Source organism: Citrus sinensis, chromosome 5 (assembly GCF_022201045.2).
Source record: "Citrus sinensis cultivar Valencia sweet orange chromosome 5, DVS_A1.0, whole genome shotgun sequence".
NCBI lineage: Eukaryota > Viridiplantae > Streptophyta > Magnoliopsida > Sapindales > Rutaceae > Citrus > Citrus sinensis.
Genome location: NC_068560.1, coordinates 31,119,693 through 31,144,038, shown reverse-complemented (window position 1 = coordinate 31,144,038; position 24,346 = coordinate 31,119,693). Strand labels below are relative to the sequence as shown.

Below are 24,346 nucleotides of genomic sequence, written 5' to 3'. Positions count from 1 at the left end.
GTTACATGTTAAAAAAATCTCTAGAGTTGGACTGTTGGCATCCTTTTAAGTACCGGCTAGAACTCCTCTATGTATTTTACGATTTTGACCTTCAATAAAGTTGCGTGATAAAAATGTATCGAACCCCCACACATTAAACAAAAAATAATTTTCTTTTGCCAAAACTCGTTACACTTTAAATTTTGACTAAACCTTAAGTCGCTTGAACCATTAGATACTAGTCTTTGAATCAGTATTTGCCGCGAGCTGGGATTATGAAACTTGCTTCTCGATATACTTTGCTTATTTCCTTTTTTTTTTGGTGGGGGGGGGGGGGGGGGGGGGGGGGGGAGTAACAGTCCTCAAATTTTTTATTTATAATTTTCCTTTCAAGATTAATCTCCACTTTTTGACTTGACAGCCATGTGCTCAAGCTTGTTATACAAGGAAAAGATGTTGCTTTTAATTTATGCAGAATCTTCCACGTATATTCAACCTTTTCCAAGTTATTCTTTATTTCTTGCAAATCTTATCTAAAGCATCTAATTGATTTACAAGGTTCTATTTATCCTATCATCATAGAGAAGAGAAATTCGTAGAGGGAGAGCAAATCAAGCTTTGGGGGGGGGGGGGGGGGGGGGGGGGAGGAACATTGAGGGTTTTCTTCAGTGTTTCATTGAAGAAATCAGGGTTATTTTTAGAATTAATTGTCGTCGGAAAATGGCTTTGATGAATCTCCATTGCTCGCACGTTTTCTGTATGAGGATAATGGTTACGGTTAAATTGATCTAACTTTGCTATCTTTTTTTAGCACAGTTCATAAAATTATACCCGCAAGATGAAAACACTTATAAAAGTTCAGAACAATTCTAAAGGAGTAACGTCAAGACCCATAAAGCTTACAACCCAGTACTTTATTTATTTAACAATAGTAAGGGCCTTAATGCACTTTCAATCAAAATAGATTACTGAAATCAGCAGGGATAAGATGAGATCCGTCGAGTTCATGCTACCCAAAATAGTAGTAAGGATGGTGGCACAGAAGACACAGCCGGCAATATTGATGAAAGTCTCATCTGCAAAGATTTGGCGAGAAAGAAATGACGGAATTTCATCATTGTAATGATGAAGCCATTACAAATACTTCCTGTCACTCTTCCATGAAGTTCACTGCATACTAAGGAAAAATAAAGTTAGTAAAATGATTCAGCAAATCAATTGAAAAAAAAAACGACACTAATTACTCACCCAAGTTATCTATGAAATGACCATCATAACAGGAGCTAACAATGAAAGTTACGAACAAGCCCAATGGGACATGATGTGAATTACAGCTATGTTCGTGGTTTGTTTGATATCTACAAGCTAGCACAGAAGCACTAACAATTTCCCCTCATGATACAATGCTATAGTTTAAAGAGTCTGGTTTCAGCTTCTGCTTTTGCAAGGGGCTGCTAAGACCAATAGAGCCTTTATACAGTAAACCAAGTGAATCTGCTAAGTCATGCGTCAATGGTTTTCAATTGACCGTAAGTTAAGAACCAAACGAGACGGCATCAGACTTGGAACAAACTTTTCTTCTTCTTGACTAACTAGCCTTAATTTCCAGTCAATTTCATATTCCACGAGCACATTTTAGACACAGTAGTTAACACAAGAGCAGAGTCTATGGGAACTCATCTCCTCTCTTTTATATGCATGTAAGAGTCGAATGATCTCACTGTTACATAGATTTCCGAGCAGAGCCCTTAATTGTAAATTCTCGAGCTATACTCTGCGTCTCTGCGGACGCTAGAGATATGCTTTAACGATATTAATTCAGACTCCTTATAAACTCAAACCCTGATGCAGATTATAATACAATTAAAAATGAAAAAAGATATATATATATATATATATATATATTATCGAAAGATATAAGTCCCCCATCAAATCAATTTTTATTAAAAATAAAAATAAAAAAAAGGGACAGGTAATTGATTTTCAGAACTTGCCTCATTTCAGTTAGCTGGTAGCTTATCTAATAACCGGAGGTGTTTGGGCTACGAAACCAAGCGATCCAGCGCGGCTTGAGCGTCGGTCCAACTAGGCTCGATCTTCAAAGCCGATTCATAAGCCGTCTTAGCTTCATCTCTCATCTTCTTAACCTCGTAACACTCTCCCAACAAACAAAGCGCTTTTACATTATCATCCTGTATCTTCACGGCTTCAGTCAGATCATCAATCGCAGAGTCAACTCGTCCGGCGCGCCGATTCATCGACATCTTGACCTCGGCACGCTTGAACAGCGCGTCGCCCTTCTCTTTCTCGGTCAAAGTCTTGACGGCGGGTATCGAGAGAGCCAAGTCGAACGACTCGAGGGCGGAGGTCTTGAAGCCTTGCAGATCCAAAGCCAGGGCTTTCAATATGTGAGCGGCGGCGTCCTTGTAGTCGAAAGAAATGGCCTTGTCGGCTTCGGCTTCGGCTTGTTTGGCTAAAGAAGAGGCGGAGGATTTGGACTTGGAAGATCTGGCTTGGGCTAAGAGCTGGGCGCCGATGACGAAGTGGCGCTTGGCCTGAATACTGCCGCGGTTGCGGAAGCGTAGCTTGGAGATGAACTTTTGAGGGATTTCGTACAGAGCCAATAACATGAACACACCCGTGAGTATCAGAACAGCCTGGAGAAGTATATCGCCCCACATTTTTTTCTTATTTTTTTATTTTATTTTTGATTTCTTCCTTCTCAGAGAAAATAAAGTAGGGATTGTATTGCTTTGGTGAATTCCTGAATTAGGGGTCTTTTTGAAGAGAAATGCTTGTTGTTGAGTGTTGACTTCGAAGTTGGATTATGGATGGTTCGTGGGACCATTTATTTAAAGGAAGCCGCCTTGCTTTACTTTTACTTGCACTGTATCATGCAAAATTGCAAATTTCCTCCATTACAAAAAAAAATAATAAAATTTACCCATGCATTTACTTCTATTTATCAATTTATGAAAGGATTATTTCAAGCGGCTTTTTTTTTTTTTAAGCACCGCACTCAGGGCATTATTGTAAATTAAATTTTTTTTAAAAAGGACTTCAACCGGAGCAAACCAAAATATGTATATTTTGCAAGACAATAAAGGCCGGGGGACAAATGGAAAATTATCAATCCCACTCTTCTTGAAATACTAATGTGTCATATTAAAAGAAAAAAGAAACTCTGCCGTATGTATAAGAAAAGGTCTATTGATACTATTCTAGATTAATGGTACTGTGTCACAGTGTAAATTTCAACCATAATAATTTGAAGAAATATATCTATTATAACCACAATCATAATGCAGCTGTGTATCTCATTGATATTGTGCAAATGCTGACGGAGTCAACTTGATCATAATCTCCTTCCAGTAATCTAATCTAGCATTGTAAACAGTTCTCCTCTGACGCCAGATCTTCATCTTAATTTAAACAAGTGTGGAATGCAAATATACAGACAATGCGACTGTAATTAGATGCCCAACTATTGAAATAGAAATTTAGAGCATAAGCAAATTAAACTACAAAGGTAAACAGGCTGTTTGCAAATTATTTGCTTTATACAATCCCTTTATTTAAAAATCATAGAATAATAACAACTTGATTAAGGGAGAAGAATACTGATTACAGTCCACATCGGAGAATCAGTAGTACATTACATATCAGATCAAAGTAGATTCCGAATTCTTAATAAAATATTTCGGAAGGAAATGGGAACAACTTGCGAGAGAAGGGAAAGGCCGCCGCAAAGGAAACCTATATTAATACTGAAGGCCCTGTATTTTCAGATTTACAGGCTTCAGCTTTTGATAGGTTTGAAATGGGGTTAGGTAAGCAACAATACATCTACATTTTCCTTGAACCGAAAATTGGGTCTGTTAGCAAAAACCTTTTAATTGCTATAGCTTGCTAGGTTATCTAAACCTCCCAAAGAAGCCAAGCATTTATATGATTGAAGATCTCAAGTCACTTTGGGTTGCCCCGCACTCTTTATTCCCCACCCATCTGTATCAACTGGGCTGGAGATTTCAGCAACTTCTTTAGTGACTCGACGATATTCGCAAAAGATGGGCGTTGAGCAGGATCACTGCCAAGGAAAATATAAACAACCATTAGCAAATTAACTATTTATGAAATGCCAAAAACAGTACAAGTTGAACATTCTTATACTTAAATCGCGCTAAATGCCAAAGCTGATACCAGCTGATCTATTCATTGTATAGACAAAAAGACAATGCAGTTACATCTTTAATTACAGGATGCCATTAAAGTCACAAGTCGACCCAAAAAGTGTTGCTCTGCCTGACTATGAAAATGAAAATTCCCTGTTTTTAACCGGAAATGAAGCACTATTGAACAAAAGCACACTTACTCAGCCCAACAAGATTCCATGAGGGAAGCCAGTACAGGCGAAGTATTCTGTGGGATGGCAAGCCTCCTGTTCTGGAAAGCAACAGCTCCAACTACCTGGAAATCCGCATTGCTAATACCAATCAGATGTTTGACATAAATATACGTTGATGATGTGACTACATAAATAGATAGGAAGTATAAGAAGTATAAAATAAGATAAAGGGTAAAAGGAAATATATCCATAATATGCTCAATTATCACACCTGGGCTGGACCAAGTCCATTCCAAGGCTGTTGCATCGTCACAAGCTCCCACAGGATCACTCCAAAACTATAAACATCAGACTTCTCATTTGAGGGCTCTCCTCGAAGGAACTCTGGAGCCATCCACTCAGGCTGAAAATCAAAGCAAGAGAGTTACATGCTGTTTGATGTGCTGCGAAGAAAACTACCTGCAAGATGTTGATGGAAATATCTGACTTCCAAGGAGTACAAAAGCAAGCCCAAAGTTGACAACAGAAAAAAGTGACGTTTGGCAAAGATTCAATGGTGAAAAGAGGGTTCAACCCAAAAAATAAAAAAAATCATATCAAGATACCTCTGCAGTACTATGTTCTAATATTTCACAGAACAAGATAAGATTAAAATACATCATTAAACAAGCTTCTTATACTCGTAAGCAGATCAAGACATTTGAACTCAACAATCAATGCCTAACTATCTCACACTACTTTTAAGGGGGTGCTTCATGGTAACCTCAAAGCTAAGGTGATGATTACAAGTGGGGCAATTTACAAGAACATTCAAGGTATATCCATTTATCAGTTAACATTAGACACACACACACACAGAGGGAGGAGAGAGAGAGAGAGAGAGAGAGACTTACAGTCCCAGCAACAGATTTGGATGATATAAAAGTATTTGCTTTGAATCTTGATAATCCAAAATCACACACCTGAACACGAGATGCAATATCCAGCCAGAGAAATCATTTAGTATATTAGAATGTCAAAAAAAAAAAAAAAATGGAGAGAAAAGAGTACACACACACTCGTAGTATCATACCTTCACTGTCCAGTTTTTATCAACCAGCAAGTTTGGAGATTTAAGGTCCCAATGAAGTATTGGAGGATTTAGATTGTGAAGATAATTAATCCCCTTGGCCTGTTTCAAGTACCCAACATAATTATTTCCCAGAAAAAAAAATTATAAATGTTATCATATGGGAACCACAATGTATATAACAATGGCAGACCACATCAAGTGCCATACGTAACCGCCTCCTTTGATCCATCATTTCCCCAGCAGCTGGCCTGTGAATAAGGCGATATAGACTACCCCTGTTCCACAAAAAAATCAAGAATCTGAAGCTTGCCACACAAAATAATGAAGAAACTACGATGGAAACAGCTTAGCTTCTTCACCTTGGCAAATATTCCGTCACAATTGATAGATGAGGACGCTTTGTAACTGCACCCATGAAAAGCACCACATTTGGATGGCGGACACGTTTCATTATTGCAACCTAAAGAAAATTGCCAAACAACTCAATTTATAGCAACAGCAAAAAGGGGACTCAAAAGATTTAATTAAATAAAACTATGGTAAAAGCAAAGCGCAAGCAGTGGAATAGAATGTAAAGAAATAAAATGGTGGAGGTTGGGGGAAGGAGAGAAAAGGAAAAAAAGAGGAAAGAGGGATAAAAGAAAACTGTAAAATCAACAAGATATGCTATTGTACAAGAAAATAGAAAACAAAGAAGGGCAACGCTAAACCAGACAGCTGACAGATTTTATATGGTGAGAATGGTGACAATGAATGGGTCACTTGGCCAAAGCTATCATCAATTTTGTTTAACCTTGCATACCTCTCGTAGAAACTCCTTCAACTGATCATCAAGAAAATCTTGAACTGTTAAAACCTTGACGGCAACGTCCTGCAGAAGAGTAACATAATATACTAAGAAAATGCACATGGTAATTCGATATTACTCCCAGGGGAAAACCCTAGGAAAAGATCTCGCCGTAGGAATGAAAATATGGTCCTTTGCAAGAACTTCTCTCGATATATCTATAACAGACCTGCTTGATGGAATGCTTATATTGATGAATAGAAATTCCACACACAGATAAATTACATGTGAAACTAAACGTGCACTGCACAAAATTAGACCATTAGTCTATGTTTATCATGATGCCTACTCACCTGTAACACAAAAACTCAATTTTTCTATCTGAAAATTTTATGCTACTAATTAACCGTGCTGAAAAGACAAAAGGTTGTCAAACTAAAAATCTAAATAAAATTCAACGTATTGATGTGAATTCTTTTTGCCTTTCCAGTGAATTTCTAGGAGGGGGCACCGAGTCTTCAACTGATGTTACTGATGACCCCACAATTAATCAGTAACAGATAATGCAAAAAAGAGAAAACAACAATCTCCTTCAAATAATGACAACTAAAGATCAATCAGTTGGGATAAAACAATGACACTGCAGCATTGCATTTACATCTCTTAATAGAATGATAATTAGTTGATCCTTCACAGAAATAATGCAAGAGAGAGTCCTAAGGTACAAAAAACATACCGATCCATGCCATTCTGCGCGATGTACTGTCCCAAATGAACCTAGAAGGGAAAAAGAAAACCATAAATTTTCGAAATAAAAAAGATCAGTATGCATCAAAAGAGTAACTAGAGACAATAAGGAGGAGGAAGTACCAGCACCAACACGCTCCTTCACATGCAATTCATCCCATGAGATCTCAAGCCAGTCCATTGCAAGAGAAGGTTCAATATTCAAGTATCTTGGGCCTGGTCCAACAGGAAATATGCCTTGTTTCTCAAGTTTACTTTCATCCTCTTTATCCAGCTGGCTGGGCAAGGTGGCATTAGGTTGTTTGATGATCACTGAACTTTCAGATACAACAATCTCCTCCTTGTAAGCTGCTTCAATAGCAACATTTTCCTCAACAAGTCTCGAATACTCCTGTATTGGTGCTCCAGCAGCAGCATCTGAATTTTTAGGATTTCCTTGCAGCTTCAAGGGCACCAGGGAGGATTCCTTTTCTGCCCTAGGTTGATTGACTAGAGCATAGATGGAACCCTTTGAACTTTTAGGTAAACCAATGTCCTTCAACTTTTGACCTTTTCTGATGATGCCTACAAGAGATGGATCTCCAGGATTAGACTTGCTACAAGAAAATTATTGTAATTTTATATTTCATGGCAACTTCTATAGTTTTAGATTTGCCACAGAGAAAGAAATGATTACAAGTTTCTACAGCCATCCATGAAATTCAAGTATGCTTTTCAACTGCACATGAGGATACTACCATTTGGACGGGACAAACAATTTTCCATCAATAAAAACAGTAATGTAATGCACTTAGCACCAATAGAATAAAAAGCCACCAGTTCCTAAAAAATTTGATCATACGTCCATGCTGGAAATTAACTCAGCTGAAAGCAAACAATTCAAGAAGTATGTATGTATGTACGTACGTATGTATTTATGTATATGTGTATCTATATATGTCAAGTATGTAAGCTTAACATACCTGAGTACGGAGGACTTTCGGGGAATGCACTATTGCTCCTTGAGTCTGGAAGCTGGCAATATGATGTATTGTCCATATATGGCTTTTGGAATTCTTTTAGATCAGAAAGTTGAAATGGTGAAGGCATCGAAGAAAGAAATCCTCCATTGATTGAGAAATTGGGACCGTGAATGTTTCCTGGTTCCCCCACCAGATCAACTACATATTCCCTGGAAAGAATGTATACATATATCACCAACAAGGCAACCAAGTGCAAGAGAAATAAGCAAGAAATTTCTGGAAGACCTCTTGCACTTCTACAAAAACGAATGAATAAACAGAATTAACCATGCTCTATTTTAGAGAATTTTATTTAGTTGCCAAGGTATCAACTTATTACTTAAAAGAAAAGACAGAAAAGTTCTGAATTTACTAGCAGCCAAATTTAATTCTAGCATAGGTTTCAATGTTTGGTTAGAAACGTAAGCCAGTAAAAGCAGTTAAATGTATTCCAACCTTGAGGACCTCCTGTCATCTTCAATTTTAACAAGGCAAGAAGACCGGTGGTCTGCCTCACAGTACCTGCAACCACGAGCTATCCGGCAGGGCAACCCTATGTAGTCAGCCAATTTCTGCATATGTGAATACACAAAATCAGTGATCAATCTGAAATTGACAGTTCTTTTGCTGCTTCTAATAATATAGGCACCGAATATCTGCATTCACAAGATGATCAGGTTATCCTGACACATATGCACACATGGATCTACATTGAGAGACCAAGAAAACTCTATGCCCTTAATCTCCACATGAATATATTAATTTCAAATTTGATTGCAGTAGTTGGCAGTAAATTTAAAGAAATGCAGATACCACCAGATGCCCCTAGTTCAAGAGCGTTGTTAAGGTACACTACGCATTCTCTTGTGATAGAAGATTAAAAATTTCTGAGACTATTAGGACATGACAGCCCTTTTAACATAATCTTAACTATAGTCTAGCTACTAAGATATCAAAATTTGAAACAGGCAATTAGATTCAAGAAAAAGGACGAAAATCACCATATTGAATATATTCACTATCCTTTTAAGTTTTGGACAAACGATCAGACTTCAGAAAAAACCCATGCCAATATTTCATAATTCTCAATCCCAACGTTGCTATCCCTAAAAAACAAAAGTGATAAATTTAATTTACTATCTCAAATAGACATTGCCAGATCACCAGCAAGCTAAATTGTCTATTCTAACCAAGCACTTACTTGTACATCTAAAGGGATCACAATCACAAACAAGCTCCAGTGATACAGTATACTTGCCATGCCAACATATGAATCTTGTCTTGTCTCATAACGTACGTGTAGAGTATCAAATTAATGAGTTGCCAATTTTGAATAATATTTATAATAATGATAATAGATTGGTCAAAAAGTTGAATATCCTAAGGAACAATTATTTTTCATCTCGGTAATAGTTTTCCCGAACCAATGAAATTTAGGTTGAAAATTAAAAAGAAAACTGGCGTTTAGCTACCTTGAATAGAATGGCACGGTGCCTGCAAAGTCCCATAGATAAGCTGCCAATGGGGAGCACAATACACTTGCGAAATTTTCTCAATCTCTTGCTATGCATTTTCCAACGCTTGTGGAGGTCGCCTTGTTCTATTGGAAATGTTCCTCTGCAAAGTAAACAAAAATTGCAAGTGCTGTAATTAAAGATCCAAAAACAACAAGAAAAAGAAATGAAAAACCTACTGAACAAACAAGTAATGTCACACACAAACATACCCCATGCAAATAGCAACAAGCTTGCCAAGCTCCTCCACCAAAACTAAGGTATTTTCTGAAGCACAGTATAATTCCTGAGCTTTATCTTCAAGCTCCTTGAGGCGTGAGTCACCATGTCTATCAATAAGAACCACCTCCATTGATGTCTCAGTAGAATCAATATCTTTAAGCGACATCAAAGACGGTAGGCGCTTTCCTTCCTCCAGATCATTGCACATTACCCACAGATACGGATTCATCCCCAGTATGTTATAAAATCCATCCGAAATCTTGTCATTGTATGACAAGCAGCCACTAACCTGAAAAACACGTCAAATATTACGTTGATGACAAGAAGCTTAATTCAAAACAGACGAATAATGAGACTAAAGAAACGAACCCATAGACGGTAAGAAACGGTCTCGGTGTCAGAAACCTCGAGAGCAGACTCCTGCAGAAGCAAAGGGCCACTAAAAATACATGCTTGTAGAGTAAGTCTTCTAGCCAAAGTGAGCTGCAACATATAACTCTCTTTGGTCCTTTGAGCCGCAGTATCCTTGCTCTCCTCTTCCTCCACCTCCTGTCTCGACGTGGACACACGTGTCGACGTGTCCTTAACGTCACTGGAGAAGTTTCCATCTAAGGTGGTCCCAGAAAACAAGCTCGAAGCAGCGTAACTGCTGCCGGTACTTGAGAGCCTCGGCAACGAAACCTGGCGATCGAAGTTGCGGTCATTGTCGATTTTAGTGACGGTGTCGGGGACGGGGACGGGTTTTGGTTCGGGCGGTTGTAGCAGGGGCTCACGATCTTCATCAGTACCGGAGGATAGTCTAGACTGGAATGATTTCACGTGACGAGAAGCGGATCGATCTTCCTTTTTTTCTGTCAACCAATCGCAAAAGGCAGCAAATTGTTGCTTTTTGACCTTGAACTTTTCGTCGCCGCTCGTGAAGAGATCAGATACTGATAGAGGTGCCGCTGAATTCTTCAAGTTCTTAGTGGTGGTGGTTGTTGTGCTTGTGGTTGCTGCTGCTGACTTTCGGTCATTTTCATTAATGCCAAAAGGTCCTTTTGCAGTATTCTTCTCGTGATTCTCCAACAGCTGCTTGTTAGCTGCAGCTGGCGACGGTGATGCAGATGCATCGAATCCGCGATGATCCGGGAATTGCCTGGGAAAGAAGTAAGTCGTTCTGTGCGGCATTTTCTTTCACGAGCCTCCCGCGCACGCACGCACGCACCCAAAGTCGTCGTAACTTGCAACACCTTGCTTTTCCAACTCTCTTGCCAATCTAACTTCGCCGTAAAATCTCGCACGATGATCGATCGACTTCGTTAAAACAAAATCAGAAACACATTCAGCAACGCTTCGTATATAGTAAAACTTTTCACTTATTTTTTGAAGTAGCGAAACTGTATATGAATCTTTATATCTCCGTGAAAAAACTTGAACAAGAGCTTGTGGTTTTTTTCAACTGAGGTGAAGAGAATGGTTATGGAGAGGCGAGAGAGAGAGAGGAAGAGGAGGAAGCAAATGGTGTGTTGAGTTTTCGATATACTATTTTAAGCACGAGAGGGGAAAGCAGGCGTGATGGACCGGTGGAAAATTGAAAAAATAAAACGAGTGCTAAAGGACGCAGGATCGTGAATGCGCACCTTTTGTATAGAGAGCACACGTAAAATTTAGTACAAAAGTCGTTGCGACGCGTAAGCATTCGTGTCAGAGATGCGCACTATGCTACCAAGCGTAGGTTAGCCGGACCCTAGAACCTCAGGTTTTGTGGGCGATTCGGATTATAAAATTGGGGTTTATGTAATGTACAGTTGGGGTAATGCGTAAGGGATATATCGTCATGGGAAAATAGCGATGACGAAAAGACTCAAATACCCCTCCTCATAGTTTGAATTACGAAGTTCTCCTTACCAATATCTCTTTGCTTTCGGTATTTTTTTTTTTTTAATAACTAAAACTGCATGTCAGCATGTGACGGTTGTTGGAGAAATCTGATACACTGGTACCGTCTTGTTTTGTCTGTGCTGTAAAGGGGCCTTAATTTAATTGGATGGGTTTAGGTTAAGCCCTCAGCCTCTCTCACTTGCAGTGCGTGATATTAGCTAATAGCTATGACTTTACATGTATAAACTATAAACCCTTTTTTTGGGGGTAATTTTGGTATATCCTAATCTATCCCTCGTAAGCCTCCTATTTATTTATTATGTCTTGGGTTCTTAAATTTCCTCTTTGGGAGGTGTTCGCTCTTCTTGTGTTTGACCGTTGGAATATTGAGAGCATGGTCTTAACTAACTAAAACTATGCAATTTCTTATTATTTTTTTGACCTATCAATGATCAAAATATTCATATTTTTCCATCTCCTATGCCACAAATAGAATACTTTTATTTTTATTTGTGCAAAAATGGCATGAATTATTAAGGGGTTGTTGATAGTAAAGAAAAATAAAATACAAATTAATATTGGCAGCTCATCTTTTAATGCATGACGACCACACAAGTATTTGGAATATTAACTAAGCGAGTGATAGTGAACATGACTCATTCATAAAAAGCTTCGACTTCTCGATTAGTCTTATATTTATCAAAAGTGACTCACACTTATTGGACAGGTATGGCGCTCAATTCAGTGTACCAGACCAAGTACTGGCCGTTAACATTGAATTAATTAACAAGAGTTAATGGGGCCCCCGTCGGTAATTTCTGTACAAATCAGGCTTATTAATTCAAATAATTGGTAGCAATCCTTTAATCGCTTCATTTTATAATCTTAATTAGACTTTTTTAGTGATGCCGTTGCTCCAATAATAATGTAGCAAAGTGACCCCGCTAGTGGAGCACATAAGTTAAGTTCTTGAATTGTTGATTTTCGTTTTAAATAAATCCCCACTTGGACATAAATAAAGCCACTGATTCTTGGAAGCAAATTTTTAATAAAATGTAGCCCAAAAACATTTTCTTATGTATAATCCCATTTCCTTTTAAAGAAAGGATATAATGGATCTCTAGCACTGCTGCATTCTACAAAAGAGAAAGCAAGCGATAAAAACGCATAAAATTTCACCCACTTTCATGAAATGCAAGCCAATAATACATACAAATTAAAATAAGAAATTAAACTTCTTCTTTGGTATCACTCGCATACGAATCTAGAGTTTTTAATCATACCTCGAATGTCAATTTTTTCTGATGCTTGATGAGTGGTTGAGATTTAGGGCCAGTTTGGTAATGCTGCAGCTTTTAAAATAATTGATGTTAGCTGTACTATAGAAATAATCAGCTGTGAAGAGAATCAATTAAGTGTTTGGTAAATTTTATTTTCAAAAGTACTGTGAATTTTGAAAGCAGTTATGGGTGTTTGGTAAATCTTATTGTTAAACTGCTGTAAAAAAATAAATGACTAAAATGTACATAATGTAAGATGAAATTTACTTATACATATAAAAATGTACACGTACGATATCTCGTTGAATCAAATAATTTTTTAAAATATTGATTTTGTTAATTACAATAAAATATTGATTTTGTTTCCAATTTAAATAAGGATAATTTCGGGTTTAAGTAATAATTGTAATGATATTTATGGAATTATATTAAATGATAAAATTGATTCTCAAAATCAATATCTAAAAGTTACTCCTTCCCTGCTTTTCAAAATTAGCTGTAGGAGGAGCTGATTCTGGCAAAAGTGATTTTGATTTTTTTTTACCAAACACCAAAATTAGCTTTTAGATTTTTAAAATCACTTTTAACCCTCCCAAAAGCAATCCCAAACGGGGCCTTAGTATCTGAGATAATTGTTTAAAAATTGTATGGTGGCACGATAAATAATGCCTCTTTTATGTTAATAGATTTATGCAATCTTCTTTCAATAATTTGGTTGGCACAACAAGCACCAAATTGTTGTTTTTAGTTTGCTCATCGATGTCTAAGTATTCAAACACTATGTGGACTTCATAGATGTCAGTATAATCAAGTTAGCTTTTGGCACCAGTGATAGTGTTAAAAAATTATAATTTGTCAACACTAATCTTGATTAATGCAATAACGGTGTGAAAATATGTTTGATGAAAGAGAAGTACAAATTAATTGCAGTAAAAGAGAAATAAATTGGAGATGAATATTTTGATTGAGTTTAATCGCTAAAATAATTAAGAGTCTGTTTGGTACCATTTTGAGGAGCCTGTTTTTATTTTCGTTTTGAGAACATAGATGTTTTACATGTTCGGTGGATTAGATTCAAAAAATAAATTATAAAATAAATAGTTCAAATTTTCATTTATAGTTATAAAAGTGAGAACATGTTGATTATACGTGCAATTGTCTACTATCTACGATATATTATTTATTTTGTATTATGAAATTTAATAGTGTTTTAATAAATTAACGAAAATAAATAAGAAAGAAAAGAATGAATGATTGAACTCTCCAAATAAATCTCAGTATATACAATAAAGAAACCATAGGATATTTCTAAATTGTCACCACATGTAGTTTGAAATGCTCAAAATTCCTTCAACCATGGACAATTAAACGAAAAACATATAAATCATTTGTGTCAATATATATTTTAATTATAATATAAAAATAATGACAATGTAACTTATTAATACTAATATTAAATTATTTATTGTATGTTTTTGTATGTAGTAGTTAAACAATTATTTTTTAAAAGTAAATATGACCTAAATATTTAGTAAAAATTGTTTTTAAAAAGTGATATTACCAAACACATATTCATTATTTTTACTATTCTCAATTGTGTCTACTGAATACATATTATTGTTTTCAATTTTAAAATACAGGATATGATACTAGGCACATATTTAAATTCAAAATATAGCAACTACAAAACACTATTTTCGTTCTTATTTTTTATTTTAAAAAAATTCTAATTAAAAAATGATTCTGAACAGGCCCTAAATTTCTATTATTTTAATTAACAATGCTAATCAAATGTGATCATTTTTTTTAACGAGCTCAAATCGCATATTGCGTCGTTCAGCGTGAATAATATGAATAAGTTTAATTTGGCTTATGTAAGATTATTCTTTTTAAAAATTTAATATTATTTATTGATGAATGGAATAAATTTGTTTTCTAATTAATATTTATAATTGCAAAAAATTAAATCATTATTTTCTTATAAAATCATCTGCAATTATGATTTATTTTTGAAAATTAATAATTCATTTTAAATCGGTAAGTATCTTGAACTCTCTATTCTCTTCTAATACTACCACGCCGATGACCAAGGCATGCATATAATAGGCATAGCGTATCTTACTAGGTAACTATTTTGTAGTTAGAGATTTGGTGCTATAAATAAATCTTTAAAAAAACACATAATTGGTTAATATATATATATATTTCCACGAGGTATCCTGGAGAGGGCCCCAACTGTGGGAGGCACCTTTAAGCTCGTACCATAACCCAGACTAGAAGTTTCCGTTCGAACCGAAAGGCACAGGTTCTCCCAACAAAGGCGACTTTCCTGCTATTCTAACTAGTGAGCAAACTCAATCAAGCCACTTAAGGGGTTAATATTTTAATTAGAAGGAACCAAGACAATACCACGGCCACTGGATGCGCAGTTACTCGTTATGGTTTGGTGAGCAATAATCAAAATAAAATGAAGGGGCCTAGAATGTGCCACGTGGTAAAAATCGATTGGCGAGGCTAATGACCTATTATTTAGGAGACAAGATTAATTATCCTGTGACTAATTGAGGTTTGAGTCAGCAAATCACACTGTGTTTTACTTTTATTAGACAAGGTTCGTTTTTGTTATTTATTATTATTACTGCTATTTTTAAGATTTGGCAGTGCCTGAGTAGCTTTATTAGATTCCTATTTCGTAGCTAGTAATAAAATATATAAGATTATTTAAGCATAAAAAAAAAGAGGTGAGATATTTCAAAGTCTAGAAGCTTTTAATTTAAGAGCATATTTATCAATTAAGCTGATGATGCTTTCATGGGGGTTAATTAGTTTATTACAAATTAACGTACGTCCAAATTGAAAGAATAAAATTTTACTTCAAATTATTTATGAGTAAAGTTAATTGGTTTAATAAGCTTTGATTGATTCCTAGCTTTGGTCAAGGCTCACAAGAGAAATTTCTTCTCTAACCAAAGAAGTTTGCCCACTAAAAATGATTCACGAAACTATTTTTTTTCAACTATATTATTAACTTGCTTCATTGTTTAGGGGTATACGAGTTAAATCATGATTTTATTAATGAATTTCAAATATGACGACATCATGACAAGGACACTCATGAAGAAATCTTAATTACATTCTTTGTTATGTATTTACTATTGCGACATTACACATACACACACAGTGTTTCTTTTCATTTCACACACTTCACTCCACATTTCTTTGAATAATAATAATAATTATTATTATTCTGGTATTTTCCCATCCATGTGATTCGACGTTGGTGTTAGAAGAATTGATCCCTCACCTATTGCTTCCACAAAGTAACTTTGACAATCAATTTAGTTAAAAAAATAATGACAAATTCTTACTGTTCTTTCAATAAATGATGGCGTGGGCACCGACAATGGACGTGAAGTTAGTGCAGGAGAATATGAATTCAGAAAACTTAAGCGGAAGAAATGGTAGCAGAAGAGAAGAACGAAAAAGAAAAGGAAAGAGAGGAAGAGAAAATAAATGAAAAAAAGGGTTAATTTTATTTTTATTGTTTGGTTAAATATAAAATTTATTTTTCTGCTCTTATTTCTTTCTCATCTTCTTTTTTTCTCTCCTCTTTTCTCCTTGTATTTTTTTCAAAACAAACGTGTCATTAATACTATGAATATAAAGTAAAAGAGACATAAATAATCATTTATAACAAAATTTTGAAATCTTTGTTTGGACTACAATAACGAAAGGGAAAAAAAATCAAATTATTATAATCAAAATTTATGGTTTATATTTATATCAAATTTTGAATCCTCAAAGAGCTAACTGTAGTGAAATTTATATAATTAAACATAAAAATACTGTAGGTGTCGATTATGTAGAATTTCTTAAGTTTGAGAAGAAGAAGAAGAAGTAATAATAGTTTGAAGAAAATAAATAAATAAAAGTAATGATAGTTTATCACTATACCATCATAAGTTATTGAGATGTGTAATAATACTAATTAGTATTTATTTAGATAGGAATGAAGATTATTTAATAATAATAATTTATCACCATATTATATTTTTTAATGACGTTATTCAAGCATTTTTAATTTAAAGAAAAGCTAAATAAATTGTCTTAATAATTTAATGACTTACAATTTTCACTAAGTTTGAAAAAAAAAGGATTTGATGACTTAATTGATCAAAATTAAGTCAATTAAATCATTAAATAAAAAAAAAGCTCATAAGTTATTATTATCCTAAATTTAAAAAACATAAAACATCATAACTTTAAGTTGAAATAACATCAGAATTTCTGATATTTATATGAAAAGGTTAATCTCGGATTAGTCCCCTCGTGAATTAATTATCTTAAAATTACCTCCATATTTTTTGAAAACTTCAATTTACCCTCATTTTTGTGAAGGAAAAAAACAATCATCAACCACTCATATTTTCCCCTTATCTTTTGGCCAAAAAAAAAATTAACTTGAGATTTTTAAAAATTAGTAGAGGTAATTTAAAAATAATTAATTTATGAGGAAATAATTTAAAATTTATGAAAATAAAAGATCGGTATATTCTCTAGTATATTCTTTGTTGGTAGTGATGATATTTATTATTTAAGCTGAAGGTAAAGAAGCTACGTGGGACATTCGATTCATGAAGTTTGCTACTTTGCTAATTTAAAAATGGATAGTTTCAGATTAATCCTTTGTAAATTAATTATTTTTAAATAACTCATTTAATTTTAAAAACCTTAATATATCCTTATTTTGTTAGAAAGTTAAAAAAAAAAATCATCAACTCAACCTTATTTTTCCTTATTTTTTAAATTAAAAAAAAAGAGATAACTTGAGATTTTAAAATATAAAAAATTAAAAATGATCAATTTACGAGACAATAATTTAAATTTTACATATTTTAAAAAAAAATTCCTTTCATTCACCCACTTGACCTTTTTAAGTTTCAACATCGCCCTTTATCAAAAAAAATAAATAAATAAACTCAACACCGGCCTACAGTCGTACTCCGAACTGCGAAGCAAGTCACTTCAATTGGATTCCCATCTTCATTTGCAATGATTTATTATTATTATTATAATTATTTTTGTCTACCATGTACAGAGTGCTCCGTGCACATCCTAAAACTTTATAATAACGAAAAGACTAAAGGACTGCTCACTCATGCCCAGAATATGATTTTATTTGACATTTGCAAATGTGAAAATGAAATGCCCAAGCAGGAGGACCTCGTCATTGCTCGGTGGCTCAATAAATGCGGGAGGTCACGGCCCTAACCACAACTCTGACACTTGCACCCTTTTGCATGTGAGCAGTCTTTTCTCGCCCATCAACGATTTCATTGGTTATCAATTTTTCCATATTTTTTGTTTTCATTAATGTTAGTTTTGAATATTAAAATTTGTGTCGAAGCCTAGTGAAATGGTTTGATTCATTATTTGTTTTGCCTTTTGAGATATGTGTTAGATTTATTTCTCACGTGGACTAACATAAACCATTTTAATTGTTTAATATTTTATCACATTAATATGTGATTAGTGTCAAGTATTAACGAATAATTTTAATAGATTTATTTATTAAGTGATCATGTATTATGTTATTGAGTCTAATTTTGTTATACCTATATAGTAATATATTACGGACAAGTATAACCTTTAATTATATTATTTTAGTTCATAATAAGATGACAATTTTGTATTAATACATGAGCAATCCTTACACTTAGGTTTCAGTTATAATATTTAAGTGACTGCAGTCCATTGGGAGTACATTTTCATAGAACTCAGGCAAAAATGTAGTGCACCTCTCTCCTCTATCTAATTTGTGTGTGTCTGTGCGCGCGTACACAGTGAATGTGCAAAAACTCAAATCTTGAGTTAAAGTTGAAAGAAGTAAATTGCAGTGGCTTGGAACGAGTCAGAGGCATTCAATAAAAGTTTGAAGGCTTAGATTCATGACCAATGGAGGTAAATCTTGAATTCATATCTTATGTATGTGTTTACTTAGAAATGCAAGACTAAAAGCATAATGTTTATATTTATTTTAGCAATATGAGTTTTAAGTCCTATAAGGGAATGAATATAATAACAATCATGCCTCAATAAATATTTGAATGTACATCAATATTCAAAGTTACTATAACCTTTTTAATTAAAAAATGTGTTAATCGTGTGAAATTGTACATAATTTTAGATTATGAATATATGATATTTGTTTTGATTGGTATGAGCCTTGAAGAAATGTATATAAATCAAGAATATCGTTGGGGTGATATAAAATATCCAACATCCAATCCAATAGCTTAGTTTTTTTTACATGAAGTGATCTATTGTATACATTAGTCCATATGACCTTTTTCATTAATATGGGATAACTCAACTCAATAATATCTCTCAATCGAAATTCTTTACAATGGAAGGGCGACATTGACCTAATTGGCTATTGAGTTTTGGATCTCATTCTATTTATTATGGTGTGGATTTATATATTAAACCTAAAAAACCAACCACTATATAGAGTAATTTAATCTTGTTCATTTATAACACTACAAAATATATTTATGTTTTGGCACACAACTATTTTTGTTATAAACAACCATACTTCAATGCAGCCAAAAAGAAAAAAGAAAAAAAAAACTCTTGCTCTTTTCCCTTGCTCACATCTTTGTACCTTTTTTTCCTTCCTAAAAGAAAATTCTTATTACCTATTCAGTTAATACAAGTACCCCCCCCCCCCCCTCTCTCTCTCTCTCTCTCTCTCTCTCTCTTCATTGCTTTAATTATTCAAATTTACTAAAAATAACATCATACGATTCTTTTCAAAAAAATAAGGTAAGCTTGTTTCAATTAATACAAGTATACGTTTTCCCTTATCAGTTAAAGGCAACAGCAGTTATAACCAAATAGCGGTACTTGAATTAAAATGGGCTTTCTTTGATCATTTCCTCGTTTATTTTTTAATTTTAATGCAGTCCCATTCCTTCATTTTTTTATGGCCCAATTGGGTAATTCTAAGTAGACAGACCAATGAGCAAGAGAATCCTTCTGTTAATGAATTTTAAAAGTAGGAAGCAGATGGTGAAGTCCATTAATCCATTCAATTCAAATCCACCATGGGGACACATGATATCATAGTTGATCATTATTATTAATAAATCAAAACCAACAATGGTTGCTTAAATGGTTGGGAAATTTGATAGGGCACCATAATATATGGTATTATTCTAAATGCAAGTTGCAATCTCGAAATTGAGGCAGCTAGAGCTGTAATCTATGAGCTTCTCCAAACCACAAGCTTCCGCATTGGTACTGCTTCTTTTACAAATAATTCCTTTTGGTTGCCTTGTGAATTGTGATCTCAAAGGCAATTAACCGTCCAACATCCCCCTTTCACCCCACATTTACTTGGAGCAGATTTTTTCGATTTGATTTGGGTGAGCCAACGTAGATTAAGGTCGATCCCTATAGATTTCTTATTACAATGACTATATAATTGCAAGGAAAATTTCTTTAAAAACAAACTCAACGTCCATTTTGATTAGAGAGTACGCCCTTTAACATATACAAATCCGAATTTGCTAGATTTAAAGTAATGGCCTAAAATGAGTATGTTGTGTTTATGTAATAGTAAATAAATTTGGTCCTCCCTTACATGAACGGTATACGAACCTTAAAGGTACTGCTACGAAAATTTTACGAGTTGAATCAGTTAGCTCCCACAAAAATCATTTTGAACTTCAATTGGTCGCATTAAAATATTTAATATATTTGGGTTCCAGAGAAATATAATGTTGATAATGTGTATTCTGCAACTCTTGAATAAATCGTAAAGTTTAGTAATAGATTTTAAATTCTGAAATAGGAGCTGTATCTATTTTTTATTTTTTATTTTTTTACATTATAAGTACTCTTCGAACTAGAAGAACAAATAATTAACTTTTCCGTTAAAAAAAAATGCAATTATTTAAAATTTCACTGGCCATGTGGATCGTTGATCGGCAAGATCAACACAAAGAGCAAATCAACTTTTTTGGGAGTCACATTCATATATATCCTTAAGCATCTATGTTGTTAGTGGAATAGTTATATACTTTAATTCGCAGGAAGAAGATGCTAGCTTGACGCTTTAGAACAAATTCAATAGGAATTTCTTTTCAGAAATCAACTCACCCATTCACTTTTCTTTCAAATAATTGCCCATAAAATATCTTGTTGAACTACTAAGAATAGTACACCTTTGGTTCCAAATCAAAAATAAAAAATGAAAAAGTACACTTCATAAATGTTGATTTAAAAAAAAAAAAAAAGTAACGGTGATCCAAAGGAGGAGCTCTTTTAGAGAAATCATGTTTAGTCGGATGATAAATATGCACGCGGAACGGTGGAAGTGAGACTGAATCCCCACGAATTGGGACATTTTGACTTGGGCCTGCAATGTATTACACAGGAAACGATGTCGTTGCAACTCCAGCATATTAGTGGCCTTTGCTTCTAAATCGATATGAGAGAGAGCCTTTTGACATCCCTTCAAATTCCTCACAGAAGACAAAACCCCATCTTAATCGAATTTCCTTAAATAACTAAAGATAAATTAATTGATTTCTTATTTTGAATAAGAATTCAATTAAATACTTATAAATTATTATTCTAAAAAAATTTGTACACTCCCATTTCATAATTTGTATTTATATTTTAAGTTTTAATTAAACTTTTTGAGGAAATTACCAAAATTTAGATTTGAGGAGATATAAATTGTATAATAATAAAATAATTTAAGATTTTAAGATTTGTGTGTATTTTATAAATAAGTACTTAAAGAAACTATCTTTTTAGTGGAGATTTTTGGAAGATGGTTAATTTTAATACGATATGGCTTTGATTTTAACAAACTAAATTGGGGGTATTTTACAGATAAAATTAAAAGGGTGATGATACAGTCACAAACTCTTATACAAACTTATCTTGTACAAACTGATGTGGCATTAATTCATTGGTTGAATTAAAATATAAAATAATATAAATAAATCATATGGGCCAAAAGATATTTAATTCAACCAATAAATTAACGTCGCATCAGTTTGTATAAAATAAATTTGTACAATAGTTTGTGTCTATATCATTACTCAAATTAAAAAGGGGTATTAAAAGCTCTACTGAATGGATAAATTGTGAAGCAACTTTGACAAATCCAAACCCAATTTAAGCAATCAACTTTTTTATTTGAAAATCGATTTCATTAAAGTGCAAACTAAAAGTATGTACAATATTGATAATGGTCTGTTATTTAAAAATAAGTATCATTTAATCTATGTTGTTAATTGATATCATGTTATTTGCACAACTTTGTAAGTATAATATATTGTTAACACAAATAGATACACGATTTGATATACAAACTTTATATCCTAATTTTTGTAAGTATATCACTATTATTTTATTAATTATAACTGAAATGGGATCTTATCAAAAGAATTTCTTAATTAGGGATTTATTTGTTTCAAAGTTTTTAGTGGTATAACAAATTTCAACGGAATCTGACTGCAATTTGCATTAAAAAAAAAAAAAATCCTTATTTGCAATATTATAAAACATTAAGGACCTAGGTGTTATTTTTTTCAATTGATTAATGATGTGTTTAAAAATTGAGAATGGGAGTAAAGAAATAAGATTTTATTAACTTGCTTACTTATAAATTAAGGAGGGAGAATGAGAATGAAATTTGAGCAGATCCTAAAAATTTGAGAACGTGGAATGAAATTCTATTCGTAAGGAGAGTTGAGAATGAGAATAGAGAATAAGAAGTGTATTAACATTTGTACTCTTAGTGGAATTAAAAATTTAGTTTTACCTCATTTAGTTACGACGATGATGATAATAATAATAACAATTACTATTATCAAAATAACAATCATATCAACTAAGGTTAGTCTAGTAACTTGCAACAATTCATTCTGATTTTAAAATAAAGTAAATATACCAATGACAATACAATTCATTCCAATTATAATTTCATTCCATTTTGATTCTAGTCCATTATGATTCAAATTGATTTCGATTACTGATTAATAAACATACCATAAAAGTGATCAAGTTTCAGATTAGCTGATCTCCAAGCCTACTGATTTTGCCATGACATTTTTAGTTGGGAGGGCAAAAAAAGTCCACCCAATTTGAGTTTGAGTGTTTCAAGTTAAGGTGTGCTCAATCCAACTATAGTTTATAAACTCTTAGATCAGATTTGAGCTTGGCTAAGAGCCTGAGCTCAGCCCAAAAGTTTCATAAATGTCTAAAAAAATAAAACAATAAATTAAAATATACATTTTAATATTTATTTGACCCACCTATAATATATGTTTAAAGTTTTGAATCATGTTAACCTAAATTTTAAAGTAATCAAATAAAAACGAAATTGTATATTTATAAATTTGTAAAATCTAATAAATAAATATATATATATATATATAAAACATGACATTCAAGTTATTAGGCCTTGCCTAAAAAATGCATGAATTGAACAGGGTCCAACCCAATCTGACAAAATATATGCTCAGGAGAGGCTTGGCAAACTCGAGTCCGAAATTTTGCTAACTCTAATTTTTATCTCTTAATTAATTACGCGGCTTAAACTTACTAATCGTGTTTCTGCCTATTATTTTTCCTTCTTAGTTATGTACAACAATTAACTTTTCCTTGCAAGATAAAGCATCTGCTTTCGCATTTTTCTCGCGCGTTAACAAGCAGCGTAAGTGCTCGTTAAAAAAAAATAAATGCGGTGCATCGTTTGCTAAAAAGAGCGGTAAATTGATTTTGTCCGAGTGAAACATTTCTTTGCACTTTTACAAATTAGAGAAAGAAAGGGAAAAAAAAAAAAAGGGTAAAAGCTTGTTTAATCTCTATATTATGAGATTAGTGTCTATTTAGTCTTTGTATTTTTAAAAATACCTCAAAATGTCCCTGCTACTAAATATTGACACTTATGTCATTATTTTTTTATTATTTTTAATTTATTTTTATAATATTATATTTTTACAATAATATTTCTTTTTTAGATATTAATAAAAAATTAAATTATCAAATTAAACTCAAAAATAAAATAAAAACAAAAAATGTATATATTAATTTTTGTGGAAGCTCACGTATGTCTAAAAAATTAATATCGTAAAAAATTACATTATCAATTTTTTTAAAAAAATTAATATTTTAACTCAAGAGTGTGTTCCACAAAAATTAATATATATTATTTATTTATTTTATTTTTTGGTGTTAAAATGATAATTTATTTTTTTCTTTTTAATAATATCTAAAAAAATTATTATAATAGGGTTATTTTTTTCTTTTTAATAATGTCTAAAAAATTATTATAATAGAGTAATATTATAAAAATAAATTAAAAGGAACAAAAGATAATGGTAAAAGTGTCAATAATTTAATGGTAGGAATAATTTAAGGTATTTTAAAAAATATAGGGACTAAACATACACTAACTTCAAAATATAGAAATTAAACGAGCTTTTACTAAAAAAAAAAAAAAAAACTACTGAGT

At 33.1% G+C, this 24,346-nt stretch overlaps 2 protein-coding genes across 4 annotated transcripts; both read right to left on the bottom strand.

Annotated features, from left to right (window-relative positions):
* Positions 1–762: 762 nt before the first annotated feature.
* Positions 763–2,797, bottom strand: LOC102615118 (uncharacterized). 2 transcript variants are annotated; one of them, XM_006472382.4, is made up of 2 exons: positions 1,974–2,797; positions 763–1,156 (listed from the first exon to the last, which is right to left on the bottom strand). In XM_006472382.4, the coding sequence occupies exon 1, from the start codon at positions 2,658–2,660 to the stop codon at positions 2,022–2,024; it is 639 nt and encodes a 212-aa protein (XP_006472445.2). In that variant the 5' UTR covers positions 2,661–2,797; the 3' UTR covers positions 763–1,156; positions 1,974–2,021. The 2 variants fall into 2 exon arrangements, with proteins under 2 accessions (XP_006472445.2, XP_006472446.2); XM_006472383.4 differs by having other exon boundaries at positions 763–1,149; positions 1,974–2,796.
* Positions 2,798–3,446: 649 nt separating this feature from the next.
* Positions 3,447–11,273, bottom strand: LOC102614812 (serine/threonine-protein kinase CTR1). Of its 2 annotated transcripts, XM_025097064.2 has the most exons (15): positions 10,037–11,268; positions 9,658–9,956; positions 9,404–9,548; positions 8,388–8,503; positions 7,893–8,101; positions 7,054–7,494; positions 6,920–6,960; positions 6,199–6,267; positions 5,756–5,856; positions 5,587–5,671; positions 5,397–5,495; positions 5,218–5,286; positions 4,596–4,727; positions 4,352–4,446; positions 3,447–4,066 (listed from the first exon to the last, which is right to left on the bottom strand). In XM_025097064.2, exons 1-15 carry the CDS (start codon positions 10,835–10,837, stop codon positions 3,970–3,972), a joined length of 2,799 nt encoding a protein of 932 aa, XP_024952832.2. In that variant the 5' UTR covers positions 10,838–11,268; the 3' UTR covers positions 3,447–3,969. The 2 variants fall into 2 exon arrangements, 1 of the variants encoding a protein (XP_024952832.2); XR_008055307.1 differs by lacking the exon at positions 3,447–4,066 and having other exon boundaries at positions 4,596–4,783; positions 10,037–11,273.
* Between the last annotated feature and the right edge of the window lie 13,073 nt (positions 11,274–24,346).